Genomic DNA, 18,034 nt, shown 5'->3' with positions numbered 1-18,034 from the left:
ACAAAATAGGTTTGATACATGCTACAACCCTTTTTAGGGGTTGCAATCGGCCCTAATCTCCATTTGTGACTGCTAAAAACGGTTGTACATGTGGTTCTTTGAGTGCTGGGCACACTCCACCCTCAGTTCTCCAGTAGAAACATTTCTCTTACCTCTGATGCCTGGGCCTTCGTATGGAGTCCGATCCACCTCTCTTCCCATGACAGGCCGAGAGTAGGTGGTTAGTGTCTTAAGATACCAAGCTAGTGTCGCTCATCGATCATAAGAGTCTCTTATACGCATAAAATCTTTACGGCCAAATGTTACATACTAGTTAGTGTGATAAATTTTGTTGACACATTGTTAATTCGGTCAGTCCTTATATAGTGAGCATACATATTTGCTCAGGTGTGTTAGGCATGTCTATACGCGTACGCAGATTTGCTCAACAGTGCTAGGCTTGTCTGTGTGTACGCGTATATGCAGAATTAATTCAAATGCCGCGTTATTGGGAATCAAGGCTGAGTGCCCCAAATATTTCAATTAATTGATGCGTATACACGGAATTAATATAAGGACTGACCGAATTAACAATGTGTCAACAAAATTTATCACACTAACTAGTATGTGACACTTTGGCCGTAAAGATTTTATGCGTATAAGAGACTCTTATGATCGATGAGCGACACTAGCTTGATTTGATTATGAACGTCTGTATACATTGACGTGAAAGACTACCACTCCCACAATGCCTCATGATCGGCAACTTGGACTAGTTGGTATAAATAAGTAAAATAAATGATGGACTTGTGTAAACACCGTGACCAGGAACTGTTGAAGTTTGAAACGCGTTGGTGGAGAGGAGGTCATTAAAATTTACAAGTACTAAATCCAGGAAGAGTGCAGCTTTGATTTTGTTCTTCAAATACGCGTAGAGTTTGTCCTTATCTCACGGCCGGCACCAGCTATTGAGTGCTCCTCCCGCAAGGGCGCTTTGTTTATCTCATATATATGATGGACTTGCCAGGAGCTTTCAGGCGTGGATGCCGATATATGGAACATGAACATTGCGGCCCATTGAGGGATTAATTCAAAGACGGCTGTTGACTTTTTTGAAATCACGATGGTTTTGATGAACTACCATGACCAGAATACATCTGGAGGCTATTGCTGTGGTTGGCCCAGATGAGGGAGGGGCCAACGACATAAAGGTCAACAGCACAAACATTCACGCAATTTCCCCGAGAAGAAGGTCAGGAGACTGAAACGCGTAGGGATATTATCATGTTCCGGCTTAAAAAAAATACAGAATACTGAAAGCCGAGTGCGCCTCTAATCCTTTGCAGGACACGTGAGGATTGTGTTTGATGTATTGGCGGCGCCGGTCCAGTGCCGTTACAGAGGCTGCACCACCTCGCTAATCGCGGATTGCTGCGTAGGGGGTCCTGGTCTGCCCCTTATGATGGACTTGCCAGGAGCTTTCAGGCGTGGATGCCGATATATGGAACATGAACATTGCGGCCCATTGAGGGATTAATTCAAAGACGGCTGTTGACTTTTTTGAAATCACGATGGTTTTGATGAACTACCATGACCAGAATACATCTGGAGGCTATTGCTGTGGTTGGCCCAGATGAGGGAGGGGCCAACGACATAAAGGTCAACAGCACAAACATTCACGCAATTTCCCCGAGAAGAAGGTCAGGAGACTGAAACGCGTAGGGATATTATCATGTTCCGGCTTAAATAAAATGCAGAATACTGAAAGCCGAGTGCGCCTCTAATCCTTTGCAGGACACGTGAGGATTGTGTTTATATATATATATATATATATATATATATATATATATATATATATCTATGCATCACTGTGTTTCTCTCCCAGCCTCCCTCTGCTTGGTTATTCCCTGCCTCGCCCTTTCCCTCTTTTTGTCTTTTGCTGCTTCTCTTCATTTTTTTTAGTTTTGGTTTAATAAATACATTTTACTGAATTCACTTAAGTTACATCTTTTGGAGAGCTAAAAACAAGCAGGGACCTTAGTGTGGCAGGTGGAATTGCTGGCTTTGTAATTCGTCAAGAGAGAAATTTAGGCATGATCATTCTTGAATAGGGTCTGGCTTTCTCCACACAATAAAAATAATTCATATTTTCATTGGTGGGGCTGCTGATAAGAAAATGTGGCTGCACAATAAAAGCATTCATTCATTTGGGTTCCGGAGTAGCGTGCTACTCGCCGAAAAGCACTTCAACGCCTCGTCAGGGGTAGTAAGCGCTATATAAATACAATTGAAATACAGTTACAATACAAATAGATACATTTGTAGTAATTGTGGTAGTGACCTTAGCATGTAAACCCTCAACACTATTGAGTTTCCACTGTATTGCTTGCACCACAGGAAATGGGAGTGAACCTCCCAGGTACAGTTTGGATGTTATTGTTAACATATAACTTATAAATTTCCCCAGTAGGGCGTTTTTTTGGTACTAAAGAAAGGTACAGTCAAGACACAGAGCACCATCCTTAAAACAGAGCTGTCTTAAGAGGTTTCCAGAAACTGAACAAGTGCGGACATGGAGTGGAGGATTGTTCCAGTAAAATGGCGCCAAATAGGAAATAGACCTCCCCCCACATCTCGTCAAGCGAATTCGGGGGACAGACAGGAGGACTTTGTCTTTAGAACGTAAGTCCCTGGTAGGGCAGTAACGTTTGAGTCTCTGGGCTGGGCTAAATAAGTGAAAGGAAGATGTCCCATCCAAGCAAGGAGATTAGACCAGGGCACTCACATTCTGACTGTGCAGAGACAGGTCTCTAGAATCTGGAATACTTTGGTAAAGTGTGCATGATTGTCTTTTTCATGTTGTTACCTGGCTACCTGGAGGTCTGCTTCTATATACTGACTGCTTGAAGGCTCCTTCTGTAAACCCCAGTATGTGACTCACAGCATGCACAGTTTACAATGTCTGTAATGTCACTTGATCAGATGAATCAAGTGGGAGGTGGGGGAATAGTAGTCATATAGGTAGGTTGTGAAATGTTTGAGACCGGTTCCTCGATTGCACATTAGAGAACCTACACTTGATTAGACAGCAATATTTTTGGAACCATTATTTAGGACACAATATAACTGTCATATGATATTTTTGCTTATAATATCCTAATATACAACCTAACAGCAATCCCCAGGCTCCCACTGTAAAGGTTTATTGCACATGACTCATTGGCTACAATGAAATATAAATACAGTCTTGTGAATATGATTGATAGCCCAGCAGAGTGAACGAATTCAGACATTTCATCTATTTTGTTGCAAATTGTCAAAGCATATGTATTGATTTTAAAGGAGTAAAACATAAACAAGCCATATTGTCAACATGATAAAGACTAAATGTGTTTTATTTCATCCATTCGTCCATTTGTGCATGGGATTTAAATGTCCCTTGTTATGTTTGACAATTACAGCATTCTTGGCTTTTAAGTTTAGTATTTTAGAAGTTGTAGTCTTTGTTTATTTTTTTTTAACAACACATTTTATTTGGTTATTCATTTGAAAGACGGGCGACAGCCCTACAATGACCTGTAGGAGGAAAAGGATTAATAGCACGAAAATACCAGCATTTTTACCAATTTCAAACACCTACTGAACATGCAGGTTATATAACTGAAACAAAATGCAGACATCACTCGATCTCACGACATGGGTACATGATATATTAGCATAGGGATCCATTCTCAAACCGTGCGGGATATGCCGGTCAAGGGGCACTGGAAATAGAGGGCATTTACCAGGGGTCTGCGGGTGGCAGGGGGGGAAGCTCGATTCCTCGATATGACGCCATCGAGTCCAAATTTTCGTATGTTTAACAGGGCAACCACGAGCTATAAAGACTGCGATTTCAGCCCCCATACATCTATCTAATTCGGCCTTCCATTTGCCCAGGGGTAGTCTTTGTTGTAATGTTCCAAATATGGGCTTGCAAATTCCTGCATGCAAAATGATTTTTACCAAAATCCAAGACTTTTGGAAGGGATCACAGATGTCCCTTAACTATGTGATAGCTATGCAGGGATGCATATGTACTTGTGTGTGAGTTGTTTGTTCTTTTATTGTGGGTCACTTTGTGTAGTCCTTGTACATTGGTGTGCATATGTTCCTGTGCGTGTTATCTTTGTGTCTGCATGTGTGTTGATCCAAGTGCACATAGAATCCTACAGCAACCTTGTTCTGCCAGTCTCTGTGCATGTGTTTCCCTGTATGCAAGCAGTATTCCAAAGCCACACATATCTGCTTTGCCAATGGTTGTTCCACCTTCACTTGCCCATAGTTTGTTTTATGACTTATTCTGTCTGCTGTAGATGTGAATGAATGTGAGGATCAACTCGAGGATGCCTGCAGTCACTTCTGTAACAACTACATTGGAGGTTACTTCTGCTCCTGCCCCCCTGAATACTTCCTACATGACGATAACCGGTCCTGCGGAGGTGAGACCCCACAAACTGTAACCCATCTTTACTCTGAGGGTGATGTCCCACTCTGTTCTGATGATTCAATGAAACTTCGAGGCACCTTTCCTATCACACACCAGGTGCCTCCTTTGTAGAAATAGACAGGCTGTGCTATGGGGTTTCCTTTTCTTGTACATCAGATGTCATGTCTTCATAAAATGATAGGATTTACAGTCATGGACTTTTAAACCCTGCTCTACAGCGTGCTGTGGTCCAGAGGTTCTGGGAGCAGATGGTTAGACAAGGCACTGGAGTGTGATCAGAGACTAGTAAATGCGTGTTAGTTTCATCAAGTGTGCTAAACTCTGAATTATATTCCCACAATACTGTGGACTGGTTTAGGGTGTTAAGTGTTGGTATGTCCACAGTGGGTGATTTTCAGGATACCCTAGTGGAATATAGTTGCATTCAAGGGATGTGAATAGGAAATACACACTCAGAGCTGTGCCTAAAGGTAACTCCACATGTGAGTAAATCTAAATGTGTAAAGTTATTTTTACAGTTTTGAGTAACTTTACCACTTTTGGCTATTCAACATTTTCGAGTACAAAGTTACTTAAAAGTGTAGACTTACAAATCTCCACCCCTTGAAATAGGAGTGGAATCAGTAAAAACATTAAATAATAGTGTAAAATTACTACTAGAAGGGGCCTTTACGACCGTATTTTGTGTTCCGCGCACTTGGCAGAGACCTCGGCAATTAAGGAAGAGATTTCCCTATGGCAAAGTAAAGGGACATTAATAACATTTTATCAAAGTTTAAAAACATATTCATTTATGTATGTTAAATGTTAATGTTAAATGATTTATATATGTTTTTAAATGTAAAATCATTTTTAAGAATGCTACTGCACTATTAATTACATTTTAAATTAAAGTTTTATAAATTATATTGAAATTATTTTTGAGAGATTTCTTTTAAACAAATTAAACTACCAAGAGGTAAATATTTATATTCATTATTTATACAAAGTACTAAAATGTATGTATTAAATTGGTTTCATTAAATTAATTAAATTTAACTAATTGTTTTAAAAACATAAAGCTACATTTATTTTTGAAAAGTATAACATAATATTTATAATTTATATTTTATTTGCTTAACATTAAAAAATGTAAAGTAAATATATTTTGTAATTTGAATTATTTTAACATTATTTCATATGGGGTTTATTTTAAGTCCCTACCTCTATTATTTTCTATGGGAAGGTGTTGCAGTGCCAGAGGTTGACCATATACGGTGGAAAACATACTCCAGCTCTGAGCTGGAGTGCATTTAAGACAGTTTTAGTTCTTTTTTGGATGTAGTAATACTAAAAATACCACATGTGTAATTTTGTCTTTTCTCAGTGAATTGCAGTGGAACGGTGTACACAGAATTGAAGGGAGAAATCTCAAGCCCGAACTACCCCAACCCCTACCCCGAGAACTCCCGCTGCGAGTACCGTATCCAGCTAGAGTTTGGGTACCAGATTGTGGTGACATTCCACAGTGAAGAATTCGACATTGAGTCCGATGACAGCGCAGAATGTTCATACGACAGCTTGTTGGTGAGTTTGGAGACATATAAGTCTCTGTTACACCACTGAGGTGTTTAAGCAAATTGCTGTAGACCAAGAGAATAGGATGGGGGTTTATGGTGTCATTGAGGGTGGCTTCAACGAGATTCAGGCGCTGTTCCAGGATTGCAATAAACCGTTCAGGGATCATGCAGACTATACCCACCACCACTGACATCAGGTTACCCAGAAACATTTGCATTTCTAAGCGAACCAACAAATCTTCTGCTGGCCCCATGATTTATTCATGCAGAGGCCAGCGAGCCACATCATGGAAATTGCACACTGTCCTTGTCTGAGCTAAGCACATCTTCAGTGTGCCCTACTATAGTCAATGCACTGGTCCCAGGGCAGCTAAAATCTTGCTGCCCTTGGTGGCACTATATTAGTAAAAGGTGGATTTGCTGCTCCATCTTTCACAGTGTAGGAGGCATCTGGCGTGCACTACGATGTGGGACAGAAATCCCCCTGCCTCCATGCTAATGAGGGACTGACCCATTGGGATTGCGCTGGCGCTGTTTGTGTGCCGGCATGATCTGAATTACAGAAAGGGTGCACAACCATCTGCGGCCCCTACTGTAATACCAAGGTGCCCCAGGGAGGCAGAAAGTGGAAGCACAAGTCTCTTGCCACCTCTGAGAACTTCATGTAAAAGGGCCCAGGGTGTGTTTCCAGGAGGGTAAAAGCCTTCTTGAACATCAGGGGTTTCAAAGATAATCAGGCTGCAGATAAAGGAAATCTTCACCAACTTTGGGATTTTCGAATCAAAGGATGTTCAGTTTTCACATGCATTTCTCTGATTATGATTAATGTTATTATTATTTTTTACTTCTTTTTAATTAACCTTATGTCAGAGCATACATCAGTTTTCATTGTTAAACAGCCAAGTACATTTACATCAGTCGTCATTTTGAAACTGCAATGTACATTTGCAATATCATTGGTATAAAGCCATATATGTATCCCACATATCGGGTACACAGTCTAAACCAGACTAGACTGTCTGGTATATCGTGTAGGGTCTTTTTCGGGGTCTTTCACCCGGGTCTGACGGATGGGGGGATTGATATGTTTCCCGATAAGTATTCAATTTTCCCCAAATTTGCTCCCATTTCTTGGAGCACCCCTTGGTTTCATAGACCGCCTTCTCGGCCACCATGCACAAGTCCATGTCCTTCTTCCATTCAGCTAGAGTTGGTGTATTTGATATGATTACTATTATTGATAAAAAGCACTGACATGTGCAGGTTTCCTGGTGCTAAAAACACCTATAACTACTTGGAGTGCTCATAGCAAACAGACTTAAGAGTACAGGACATTTTTTAGCCCTTGTCTAAAGTCCAGGTGGTTGTCCAGGACTCTACTGCTCAGAGGGAGAGAATCCCTGAGCTTAGGTGCAATATCCTGCGAGCCCCAAGTAGAGCCTAATGCAATAACATAAGTAATGTTGAGTGCTCATCTAAGCGTATAAAAGGGAGAGCTATTCTAAACATGCTTGAGGCAAGGAAACATTAAGAGACAGATCAGGTATCTCTGCATGTGTTTCAGTAAGAGTTCTTACCTATATAATCCCTAATTTGGAGCCTTTAAGGTCTCACTAGTTTGTGGCTTGCTTTAGTAAACTTTACTTTTTTATTCACAGTTCAAAGCAAATGGTCGCATTCTTGGTCCTTTTTGTGGGAAGAGTGTCCCTAACCCACCAAAAATAGAGACAGAGAGCAACACGGTTGACATCATATTTGAGACGGACAGCGGAGGTGCAAACAAAGGCTGGAAAATCCGCTACTATGAGGAGGGTGAGTGCTAATCAATGACAAAGTGGCAGGTACAAGGCATGACAAAGACAGCTGCAGGCTTGGTAAGAGATAATAGTCCTCTGAAATGTACAAATCTGGAACAAGTATCCTTGGACAAGCAATTGGCACCACCATCTTTAAGCACCAAGACCCGCTGAGTTGTGGTATCAGCCATTTTATATTCTGGTGCTGCGCAACCATAGCATCATCCTCACCGACCTGATGCACTCAACAGGTCTACCAGCGTCTTTGTCTGTTTGGTTATTTTTTTTTTGTGGGCACCCACTAAAGAAGGTAGACTCTTAAAGCCAATGCGATAGTTGCCCATAGTTGTAACCACTTCCCCGAATGCCTGCGCTGATAGCAATAAAGCAGCTGAATAGATGAGTGACAGGTGGAGGCACAGGTGGTTTGTGAATGACTGAATACTATGATGTACTGAGTGATTGAATCAAGTATTGAAACATATATGATGGGTATAAGTATGCGATGCGATGAATGACTGAAGATCCGGCTTGGTGAATGTCTTGATGAATGGCTAAGTGATGGAAGCATAGGTGGTCGATGGTTTAATGGCAGAACGATAGCCTACCACACACACTGGTGGCTGAGTGACAGTTGATTCACTATGTGAGCAATTGATTGGGCATCCAATCCTGTGTAGCTGTATCTTTCTCAAAGCTGACCAATGGAATTGGACTACAATCATAGTCTCATGAAAAAAGAGATGTTGGCTTGTGGTCTCACTGTTGTTTGGCAGGGAGAAAGCACCGCCTCATGGCAAAATGTGCACTTCTTCATCTGCGGCATCACCTTTTCTGAGAGTTCTTTCATGAACCTAGTCCTCAGGTCCCACTTTTACCCTGTTATCTAAGCCCTCTCATCCCTTTTCCAACCCTACATCCATTCATGCCACCCAACTTTTACCATCTCTTTTATCTTTCTCAAGCTGTGCCTTGTCCTAACCTTGTGTTACCGAACTCCATGCTGGAACTACGACAGCCGAAGTATGTCTTCAAGGATGTGGTGACTGTGGTGTGCCTGAAGGGCTATGAGATTATAGAGGTAAGACGTCTCCCACCATGAGCCTACAAGTGGATTTGATGACCATTCACCATCTCTCTCTCTCTCTCTCTCTCTCTCTTCTCTCTCTCTCTCTCGCTCTTCTCTCTCTCTCATCACTGAATGTATATCTTTCCAGCTCCTACAGTTACAATCATTGCAGAGTTAATACACATTTATCTATCCTTAAACCTGATCCCTAAAGCTCCTGTTTGAACATTTTTTATAAATATGTAGGATGCACACCTGGCAGAACATTTGGCACAAAAACAACAGTTTTGCTCCTTTTAAAGTGAAATCAGGAGCTGAAATCAACCTAACACTGTGATTCAGTGACCAAAAAATGGTAACATCAAGGAAATCAGGCGAGGAAGATGAGAACCTGCTACAGAGTCAGCAAATATAGATACAACACATAACATATATGGCTTTGATTTAGTGAGTTAAACTGGTGCTATTTTAGAAATGTAGGACAAGAAGTATATTTCATTAGCAAAGATAATTAATAAAGCAGAGTGAGCATATGAAATGCTATGCAGTTCTAATTAGCTATGTTAAAGTTCTATTTTAACAAAAACCAAAAACCTCACTACTGCTTACTTACACAATCTGATTATAAGGGGTTAATAAATGCATAGGCTCTCATTACATTTTGGCTGCAAGAGACTTTGAGAGGAGGGATACTGACAGTGTATCTTCTGAGTGGCCTGTGTTCTCATGCTCAAAAATACTGGGCAAGAGAATACTGTGCCCGATTTCATCAGGGGTGAAAAGACTGTAACAATTAAAAGATTGTTCACATTTAAGAGAATAACATATTTCAACAGGTCTTCACTACCTAAAGTCCTTGACCACCCCCTAAGTAGTTTTTGAGCTTGCAACCATGACACATAATATGTGGTATTGTGTCAGGGTCTGCTTCTAATGAAGAGACAGGAGCAATGTATTGCACTGGTGTAAGGTAACAAGGGGTGACTAAACTCCTTTTGCATAAATGGCTTGGACAATATGGCCACAATTTAGATGGGGACAGTGATGGTGAACTGGTGCCCGAAAAGTATCTGCATGGTCCAAGCTTTGCGTTTGTATGGCTGTCATCTGTCACACCGGGACTCCAAGGATGTGCTCCTATGGTATCTTTCAAACCCCCTCTACTATGATTCCCTAAAAATGTGCTTTTTTTAAATATAAAAAAAAACAAGTTAGTAGCGTGCCCAGTTTGAGAAGTTATGGAGATACAAGTTAGGGTGAGGCAGGAGCTGGGTGAAGGAGAGAAAGTCCTTTTGGGCAAAACTGGAACCACATGTTTTAATCTGTCATTGTGTGAGTTTTCTTTTGTGAAACCAGATTACATCATAGGGTACCAAATGCACTGTGAAGAAGGGTAGGTATTCTGTAAATTGGTATACAAGTTAACTCAGATGCAGTTTGTACCTAAACAACAAATGAGCCAATTTGAGTTTGTTAAAAGCTGAGGAGGCCATCTGTAGACCTACTACTTGGACGCTTGCCTACATTGGCCACGCCAGCGCATGAAAATAATTTGTTGGGTCATTGCCTCCAGAAGTGAAAAGAATAGTCAGTAAAGGAGACCATATGTCAGAGACCAGGGTAATCCACACCTACCAAAATTAAGTGGCTGGAAAGGGATGTGACACTATTTAAATTCTTAGGATTACTATACAGCATGGTGGTGATGTGGTCCTCATTACTTTTCAGGGTGATGTTAGCAAGAGATCCTTCCGGACAGAGTGCCGAGGCGACGGACAGTGGAGTCGTACAAAACCACATTGTCAGCGTAAGTCTGTGCTGAGCAAAACTGCTTGAACATTTACAGAGTTTAACTGTTGGGAGTGTGTACGCTCTATCACTTAGATAATCTACATGACAGTGGTACGCCCAAATTGGGGTGCTCGGGACAGTGTTGACCTTGAAACACTGGGGTAATATGTCCCTAGAGACAAGCCTCAAAACAGTATTTCAAAATACACTCAATAAGAAAGGACTGACTAAAAAAGGGTGTCGAGAATCTGACTCACCCCCAAATTTAGGAGTATTTTTTATTATACAGTTAATTAAAAAACGTAACGTACAAACGTCATAGTAATACTTAATAAAATTTCAAAGATTAAAAATTGTATACATATTTATAAAATCTGGCAATACGAAAAATTTCAATTCCAAAAGCAGCATTTCAAATTGATGGCAATGTATCCCAATTAGCCGATTAGTCCAAAAGGGGTCTTTTACAATAAATTTCACCATAAAAAAAATTATAGAAACCGCAAAGTCAGCATGGTGTCATCCAAAGTATCATAATTTCAACAATTGATACTGCAATATTCTAAAATGTCAAATAATGCTATCATCTTAGCGCTATCCCACTACATGAATAAAGTTTTGCCCCTTCTGAACTAATGTCATCTGGAGGTTTCAGAAGAAACTAGTTACATAAACAAAAGAAAACAATCAGGATTGAATGCAATACAGTGTGCTAGCAGGAAGAGCCTTGGAAAGTAGCAAAAGGCTTTCTTCTAAGAGTTCTTTAAGACCAATATTTCATACAAAATGAACAGTGCTGGGTGTGGTGTTGCGCAACAGATACAAACACTCAATGAATACCATGATGCATGGGTAATTTTCCAAAAAGAGTTGAGGAATAACTGAGGCCTGGATTAGCCTATACCAGAAAACATACTAAAACACATCATAATGATTTTGTTTCAATTGCAATAGCTTCATTTTAATACACATATATAAATTCAAATGTGGAATACCTAATATTAAAGCAGCATATATGATTCAAATGTGGAATACCTTCCACAGGATTGTGGTCATAAACGGGGCAGAGTAGGCACTTCACTCTCGTTGTCCCTACACTTCATGTTCTCTCTCCTGTATTTGCTGGTTGTGGATGTTTTGCAAATAACTTCATCTCTCTTTTTGTTTCTAGCGCTGACATGTGTCCCCCCAGAAAATGTTGACAACGCTGAGCTCACCTTCCTCTCCGGCCCTGAAAATTACGACTACCTGGCTGAGATTCGCTACAGCTGCAGAGAGCCATATTACAAAATGGTGTCCATCGGAAATGGTACTGCGGGGTTGGGGTAGCAGGTTATGCCCCCAGGATTTCGATTTAGGCCTAGAGATTCAATACAAGAGGCTCCAGTGTAGCTCTTAGTTTAGGTAAACTGAGGCGATCAAACAGTGCAAAGTAGCAAAGCAGAGGACACACCAAGAATATGGTGGAACAACCTCAGAGTCAGGTATGGCCATCAACATATTGCGTTTGGTGCACGCACCCGCAGAGTAGATGGTTTTGGTTTGAAGTAAAAGTAAGTGAAAGACAACACAGGGCAGAGGGGATGCACAGCGGTGCACATGTGTTTTTCACACTGGTGAGATTCAGACTTATATTAATCTTCTGGGAATTAAATACAATATCATTAGATTAGCAGATCCACTCTCAAAAGGTTCCTTGAACACTAATTCCAAGATTCAGAGTTTGATGGATAGAGTACAGTCAGTCAGGGTGGCCAAGGACATTACATCCACCATCATGAACGGCAACCATCCAAATTAGAACTAACCACTGGTCTAGTGGTGATCTCTGTACCTCGACAGGAACCATAGTCGACGCCACAAATACAACACTACAGTACTGCAACAACCTTACAACTAACATGGGACAGCACTACTACTATGTCAAGGACCATACGCGGAGAAGGTCTGTTCAGTCTCCTGCTTGAGTGCATAAGGAAAGGGCGATTTCTCCCAGTAGCCACGGTACCACCCCACAATCAATGGTACATGTAAAAGGTGACACTTTTCTCCATAAGTGTTCCCCAGTAGGAGCAAAACATGCAAAATATAAAAATAAAATCATCCTTGAAAATCTTGCAGTTCTAGATTGAAGATGAAAATTAATATTGATGTTGATAGCAAGGCACTACCCCCTCTCCCCCACATCAGGAAAGAGACAAGTAATGGCACCCATTATTATCTAGTAGAATCAAGGGTGTAGCTTGGTCATCAAGATTAGGGGGGTGAGCTTCAGGTTTCCAAACAGTCACGCTGGTATATCTTGTTAAAATACATTATATGAGAAGCAGGACATGAGAGGGGCATAAGGGGCAGCGGTAAGTGAGAGGAGGGCGATTGTCAGGGGCACTTAAAACACATTTTTCAAATAATCAACATTGTTTAAGGCCTTCAAAACAGAGACGAGAGGGAGTGTCTGTATGTATGTGTGTCTTTGTAAATGTGTCTATGTAAAAATCCCAGGTGAAATTCGACTGAAACTTTATCATACCTGTGAGAAGCTGGCCTGGTATATGATGTCCACTAATGTAAGTGGGCACCTTGCACCAGTCCAGACAACCCTTATGGTGATTTAAGAGGTCTTAGACATCCTTAGAAAGGTCTCTAATTGGTAGCTGTGGAGAGCAGCCTTCAGGATTAGTCTAGGAGGACTGTAAAGCAGCTTGTTTCACCAGAATGCAACCTTTAATGTATTGGTTAAGAGAAAAAAAAGGATTTATAAAAATATGTATTTATTACATAATACTCTCTAACACATACAAATATCTCCTACCCGGAAATATGCGCAATGCACACAATACTTTGCAGAGAAATGCAGTAAATAGCACAGAATACACAGTGAGCCCATATATTAAGAAAGTGGTATAAGAACCACGACTCAAGTTAGGACGATGTCGAGAGGACATAGAAGTGCTGGGGACCCAAGGAACCACCCAAGGTGAGAGACCAGGAGCCCTACGGAGGTTGTGTGCAGTGTGGGACCATGACCAGGTTTTCCGTACAAGTCTACGTGCAATTCGCAGTTGGATTTTTAAAGATTAAGGACCCTTCCCAGTGGACCCTGAAGAAACCCTGTGAAAGACAGAAGGTTGAAGAGCCACCCCACCTGTGGATACCCTAGTACCCATGTTACCTACACCAGGGAAACCGCTGTTGAACACAATGGAGGACTTAAGGAAAGTGCTGCTGTGGAAGAAGGAAGAAGTGTCTGATGGAATCCAAGGATGGATTCTTGATGAGAGGTACCTGCAAGAAGAAGGGACAGAGTCTATTTCACTCAGGAGTGACCAGGAGCCTTGGAAGACGAATGCCCTCCGATGTTGGGTGTTGCAGGATGGATGACGAGGACCTTGACTCTGCAGCTGTGAGGACCAGGCGACGCTGAGGAGGACCATGAGCCATGCACGAGCTGTCCCATGAAGGATGTCGAGTGCTGAGGGGTCGGTGCTCGGCGGGAGCACCAACAAGCCTTGGCAAATGCAACCAATGCAGGAATTAAAGAAGGAGCAGTAAGGTCCAGGGAACTCACCAACAGCAGGGCAGTCAGGGCAAGCCCTGAGCAATCAGGAGAGCCCAAAAAACACAAGTGTGACCCTGAAGTGGACTCACAGGCTGGAGGCACTGGATTGGTGAGAGGACCTCAAGCAGCTCACCAAAAGATGCAGGCCACGATGCACACGATGCAGCGTGGCTAGAAGATTCTGGTCACTGGAGATGCTCGAGGTTGGGGCTACTTGGAGCCTGAAGATCTTCTTGGAAAGCCTCTGCAACTGCAAGTTGGACGAGGTGCACATGGGTTCGGTTATTGCAACCCCCACGAGGGATACTGGCCTCAAACTTAGTGAGAGGGCAGGCCTCAGGAGCTGTGGAAAACCACCACCTGTATTGCATAGCCCACGGAGTCCAGAGGAGCTCAGGATCAGCAGACTGGTCGACTTAGTTGCGGTGCCTGCGAATGAACGGGAGTGACTCCTTCACTCCAAGGGAGATTTCTTCAGGTGTCTTTGATGTTTCACAGGCCCTGGAAGGTTCCTGTATGATGCACAGGCACAGATGATGCAGCAGACTGGAAGGCAGACGAAGTCCAGCCCAAACGAAGTCCAGCGAAGTCCAGATTGCCCAGACGGTGGAAGAGCAGTGTTGTCTGATCTGAATCTTATCCCATGACAAATCTAGGGACCTACACCCAGGTAAGCCCTTAAGTACCCTAGGGAAAGGGTTGGGAAGATTCAGGGGACCCACCCATGCGAGGGTCTGGACAGGGGGGAGGTGACTCCCATGTCTTTGGACCAGTTTTGAGCCAGAGCAGGAGCCAGCGGCTCCCAGGACTGGTTTGGACTGGAATATGCACAGGGACACCAAATGTGCCCCTCATGTAGACTTTGTGGCGCTGGCAAGCGCACCCACCCGGTCCCAATACACTAAATCCTGCCTGGGAGGTGGTCACACCTCCCTGTGACAGGATGCCTATTGTTCTGCCTTCCCCTGCTCGAGCTTGCCTCAGCAGCAGGAGGGCAGAAATGTGTCTCTGGTCGGCATCACCGATTTTGTGCTGTCCGGGTCAAGAAGGCTGGTACCGGGAGCACTGAGAGCCTAACGGAGGGCTCTTACAGTGCTTGGAATCATACCTCCCACACCATTTACTGTTTGGGTGTATGATTCCAACATGTTTGATACCAAGCATGATAGGATTCGTTGAAGCCGTTTTTGAGATGGTCATAGCATAATTATGCGGTGCCCCTCTATATAGTATATGGCTGCGTCACTGGCAACCCAGTAAAATGGACTCTGTAGGCTACAGGGGTGTCCTGCTCATGCAGGGGCACCCTCTCACTTAGAACCAAGCACCCTGCCATCAGGATTGCAAAAGGCAAAAGGCCTGGTAAGGGGTGATTTATCGGTTTTAAGTGGAGTTTTAAGTGCAGAGGCACTAGATATAGGAAAACCTATATATCTTTAGTAAGTGGCACAAGCACCAACTTACACATGCTGCAATGGCAGGCCAGTAGTTCCATTTTGAATGGTCTCTCATGAGTGGCATAATAGATGCTTCAGCCCATGGAAGACCTCTGGGGTACCTATGCCTTGGGTACCTTAGTACCTTATACTAGGGACGTACAGGGGTACCCCAGTATCCAATCTGGGATGTCCCTAAGTTCTGAACACAACAATTTAGGGAGCAAGCAGATAGACTGGGGTCCTGATTAGCAGGACCCCAGTAAGATTAGTCAAATACAGCTTAGCACCAGGCAAAAAGTGGGGTTAACCATAGAAGCAGATCCTACTTTCCTACAATACCTAACTGAAAGTCCTTTTACCCAGCTATTTACTACAGAATACATTTGTAGAAGTGTTTAACACCCAAACACCCTACCTGAAGCTACACCCCTGAGTAGAATTTCAAACTGCATGAAGTAAAACTCAGGGACAGAAATTGTAGAAAGTGGGTGAAGAATGCAATCCAAAAAACAGAATATGAATACATTGCGACAGACCACCATCTTGAAAAGGGCAGTTTATAAGGCGTGCTTGTTTCCCTTTCCTGAAACTCATGGTGTTTGTCTGGTCTATGAAGAGAAAGCTCAAGTTTGATACCCTGTGCTCACCACTGATCTCTGCAGTCTGCTGCTGCCCTTCTTGCTCCATGGAGCATGGACAATATCCCTCCGGGTTACCTTGAAAGCAGAAATGCCAGTGTAGTCTAGGCAGCTGCAGATGCTTAACCAAACGATAAGCGTGGCATCCAGCAACATGCTGCTTGAACGTGCAAGGAACACTAAATCCTCTCCTAAAATCTTGCAGTCTCCGGTAAGCTCTTTGGAAATATATAACAAAATACAACACTTTAACCCCACCACTGCAGTAGTCATACGACAAATACAATGTTACACACCATGACAAACTCTACACTAGCACACTACACTTGCAGTATAATAACCGCAAACCTTTACCACTAATAAACTACTGCAACAGTAACGCAACAATATCACCCTGCCACAATGTCATTTCAACACTACACCAACAACACAACATGCTTATAGATCATTCCAAGTACAACAGCAGCCCTAACACTACAGCACTACAACTGCAACATTTCAGCACGTGAAATACAACAACACACTGCAGTACAATTACTATAAAACACCAAAGCATTGCAACTACATTACAAAAATACACCAGCAAAACTCTAAAACACTACAGCATTTCAGAAGTTCAACACTACAACAATACATCACTACAACTATATTACAACAGCAATATTACAACACTACAAGTATATCACTGAATTCACACCACTACAACAAGTATTGCACTACAATTGAAACTCTTCAGCTGCAACATTACAGCTCTACTATTGCAACACAAAAGTTAGCAAATGCAAAACTACAATTACAATACTCCAATATCACAAACTTGCTACACGACTTCAACTTTGCCACAACACTGTTACCACTATGAAACCTTGCCACTGCCACTACAAAAGCAGCAATAAATCTGCAAAACTACAATTATAACACGTTTATACTAAAGCAGTAGCACTAAAATATGTTCTTTAAGTTAAGAAACATTACACCACCTCAACACTGCAACAATACCACAAACACAACACATAACGTTAATATTGCAATAAAATACAATGCTACACCAGTAGAACTACAACAGTACATGTTCAACATTGCAGCACCTCAACAACATCATTACTCCTATGCCCTTAATTTACACTACTAGTATGAAAACCACAATGGCAGATCAAATCCTACAACTACAGCCATGCAATTACCTAAAGGTGAAATTACTTCTACAATGCAGGTGCAAGACTACAGGTGCAGAATTACAACAATACAACTAATTGCAATACCACAAGATAACAAATGCAATGCTTTATATACAACACCTGTACTACTATGCCAACACACCAACACAACATCACACCACAACTCTGACACAATAGCACTACTACAAGACCAAAATACTACAACACAAAAATGATGTAACACTACAATGGAAAGGGCCTTATTTATACTCCATTAAAATATGGCAGATATTCAATCCACTGTAATATACGTGTCATTGGTTATAATGCACTTGTAATACGGCAGACAGGACTTCCACCATGCTTGTGATGTATTATTCCATCCTCCGAAGTCCAAATAAGGCACACAATCACTAAAACCAGAATACTAATACAACACTACAACTACAAATCTTGATTACAATACTACAGTGCTACAAATAATAGATTCATTTTGAAATGTTTTTTCCACTTTTGGGTGCTAGCATGTCAATATGTCCAGAATCTAAGACGCATATT

The 18,034-nt window shown here is 42.0% G+C and overlaps 1 protein-coding gene across 3 annotated transcripts in view; it reads left to right on the top strand.

The window, feature by feature from the left end:
* The window catches only part of LOC146812781 (complement C1s subcomponent-like), an 89,764-nt gene that overhangs the window by 46,960 nt on the left and 24,770 nt on the right, over positions 1-18,034 (top strand). For 2 of the 3 annotated variants that reach the window (XM_085619886.1, XM_085619888.1), the window contains exons 5-10: positions 4,335-4,460; positions 5,835-6,034; positions 7,686-7,839; positions 8,789-8,904; positions 10,621-10,699; positions 11,855-11,992. In XM_085619886.1, coding sequence (XP_085476012.1) covers positions 4,335-4,460; positions 5,835-6,034; positions 7,686-7,839; positions 8,789-8,904; positions 10,621-10,699; positions 11,855-11,992 — 813 coding nt within the window. The remainder of the gene's footprint in view (positions 1-4,334; positions 4,461-5,834; positions 6,035-7,685; positions 7,840-8,788; positions 8,905-10,620; positions 10,700-11,854; positions 11,993-18,034) is intronic. The other variant, XM_085619887.1, reaches the window with a different exon arrangement.

This window comes from Triturus cristatus, chromosome 7, assembly GCF_964204655.1.
Source record: "Triturus cristatus chromosome 7, aTriCri1.1, whole genome shotgun sequence".
Taxonomy (NCBI): Eukaryota; Metazoa; Chordata; class Amphibia; order Caudata; family Salamandridae; genus Triturus; species Triturus cristatus.
Note: the sequence above shows the minus strand (reverse complement) of the source record. Positions and strands in the feature narration are given on the sequence as shown.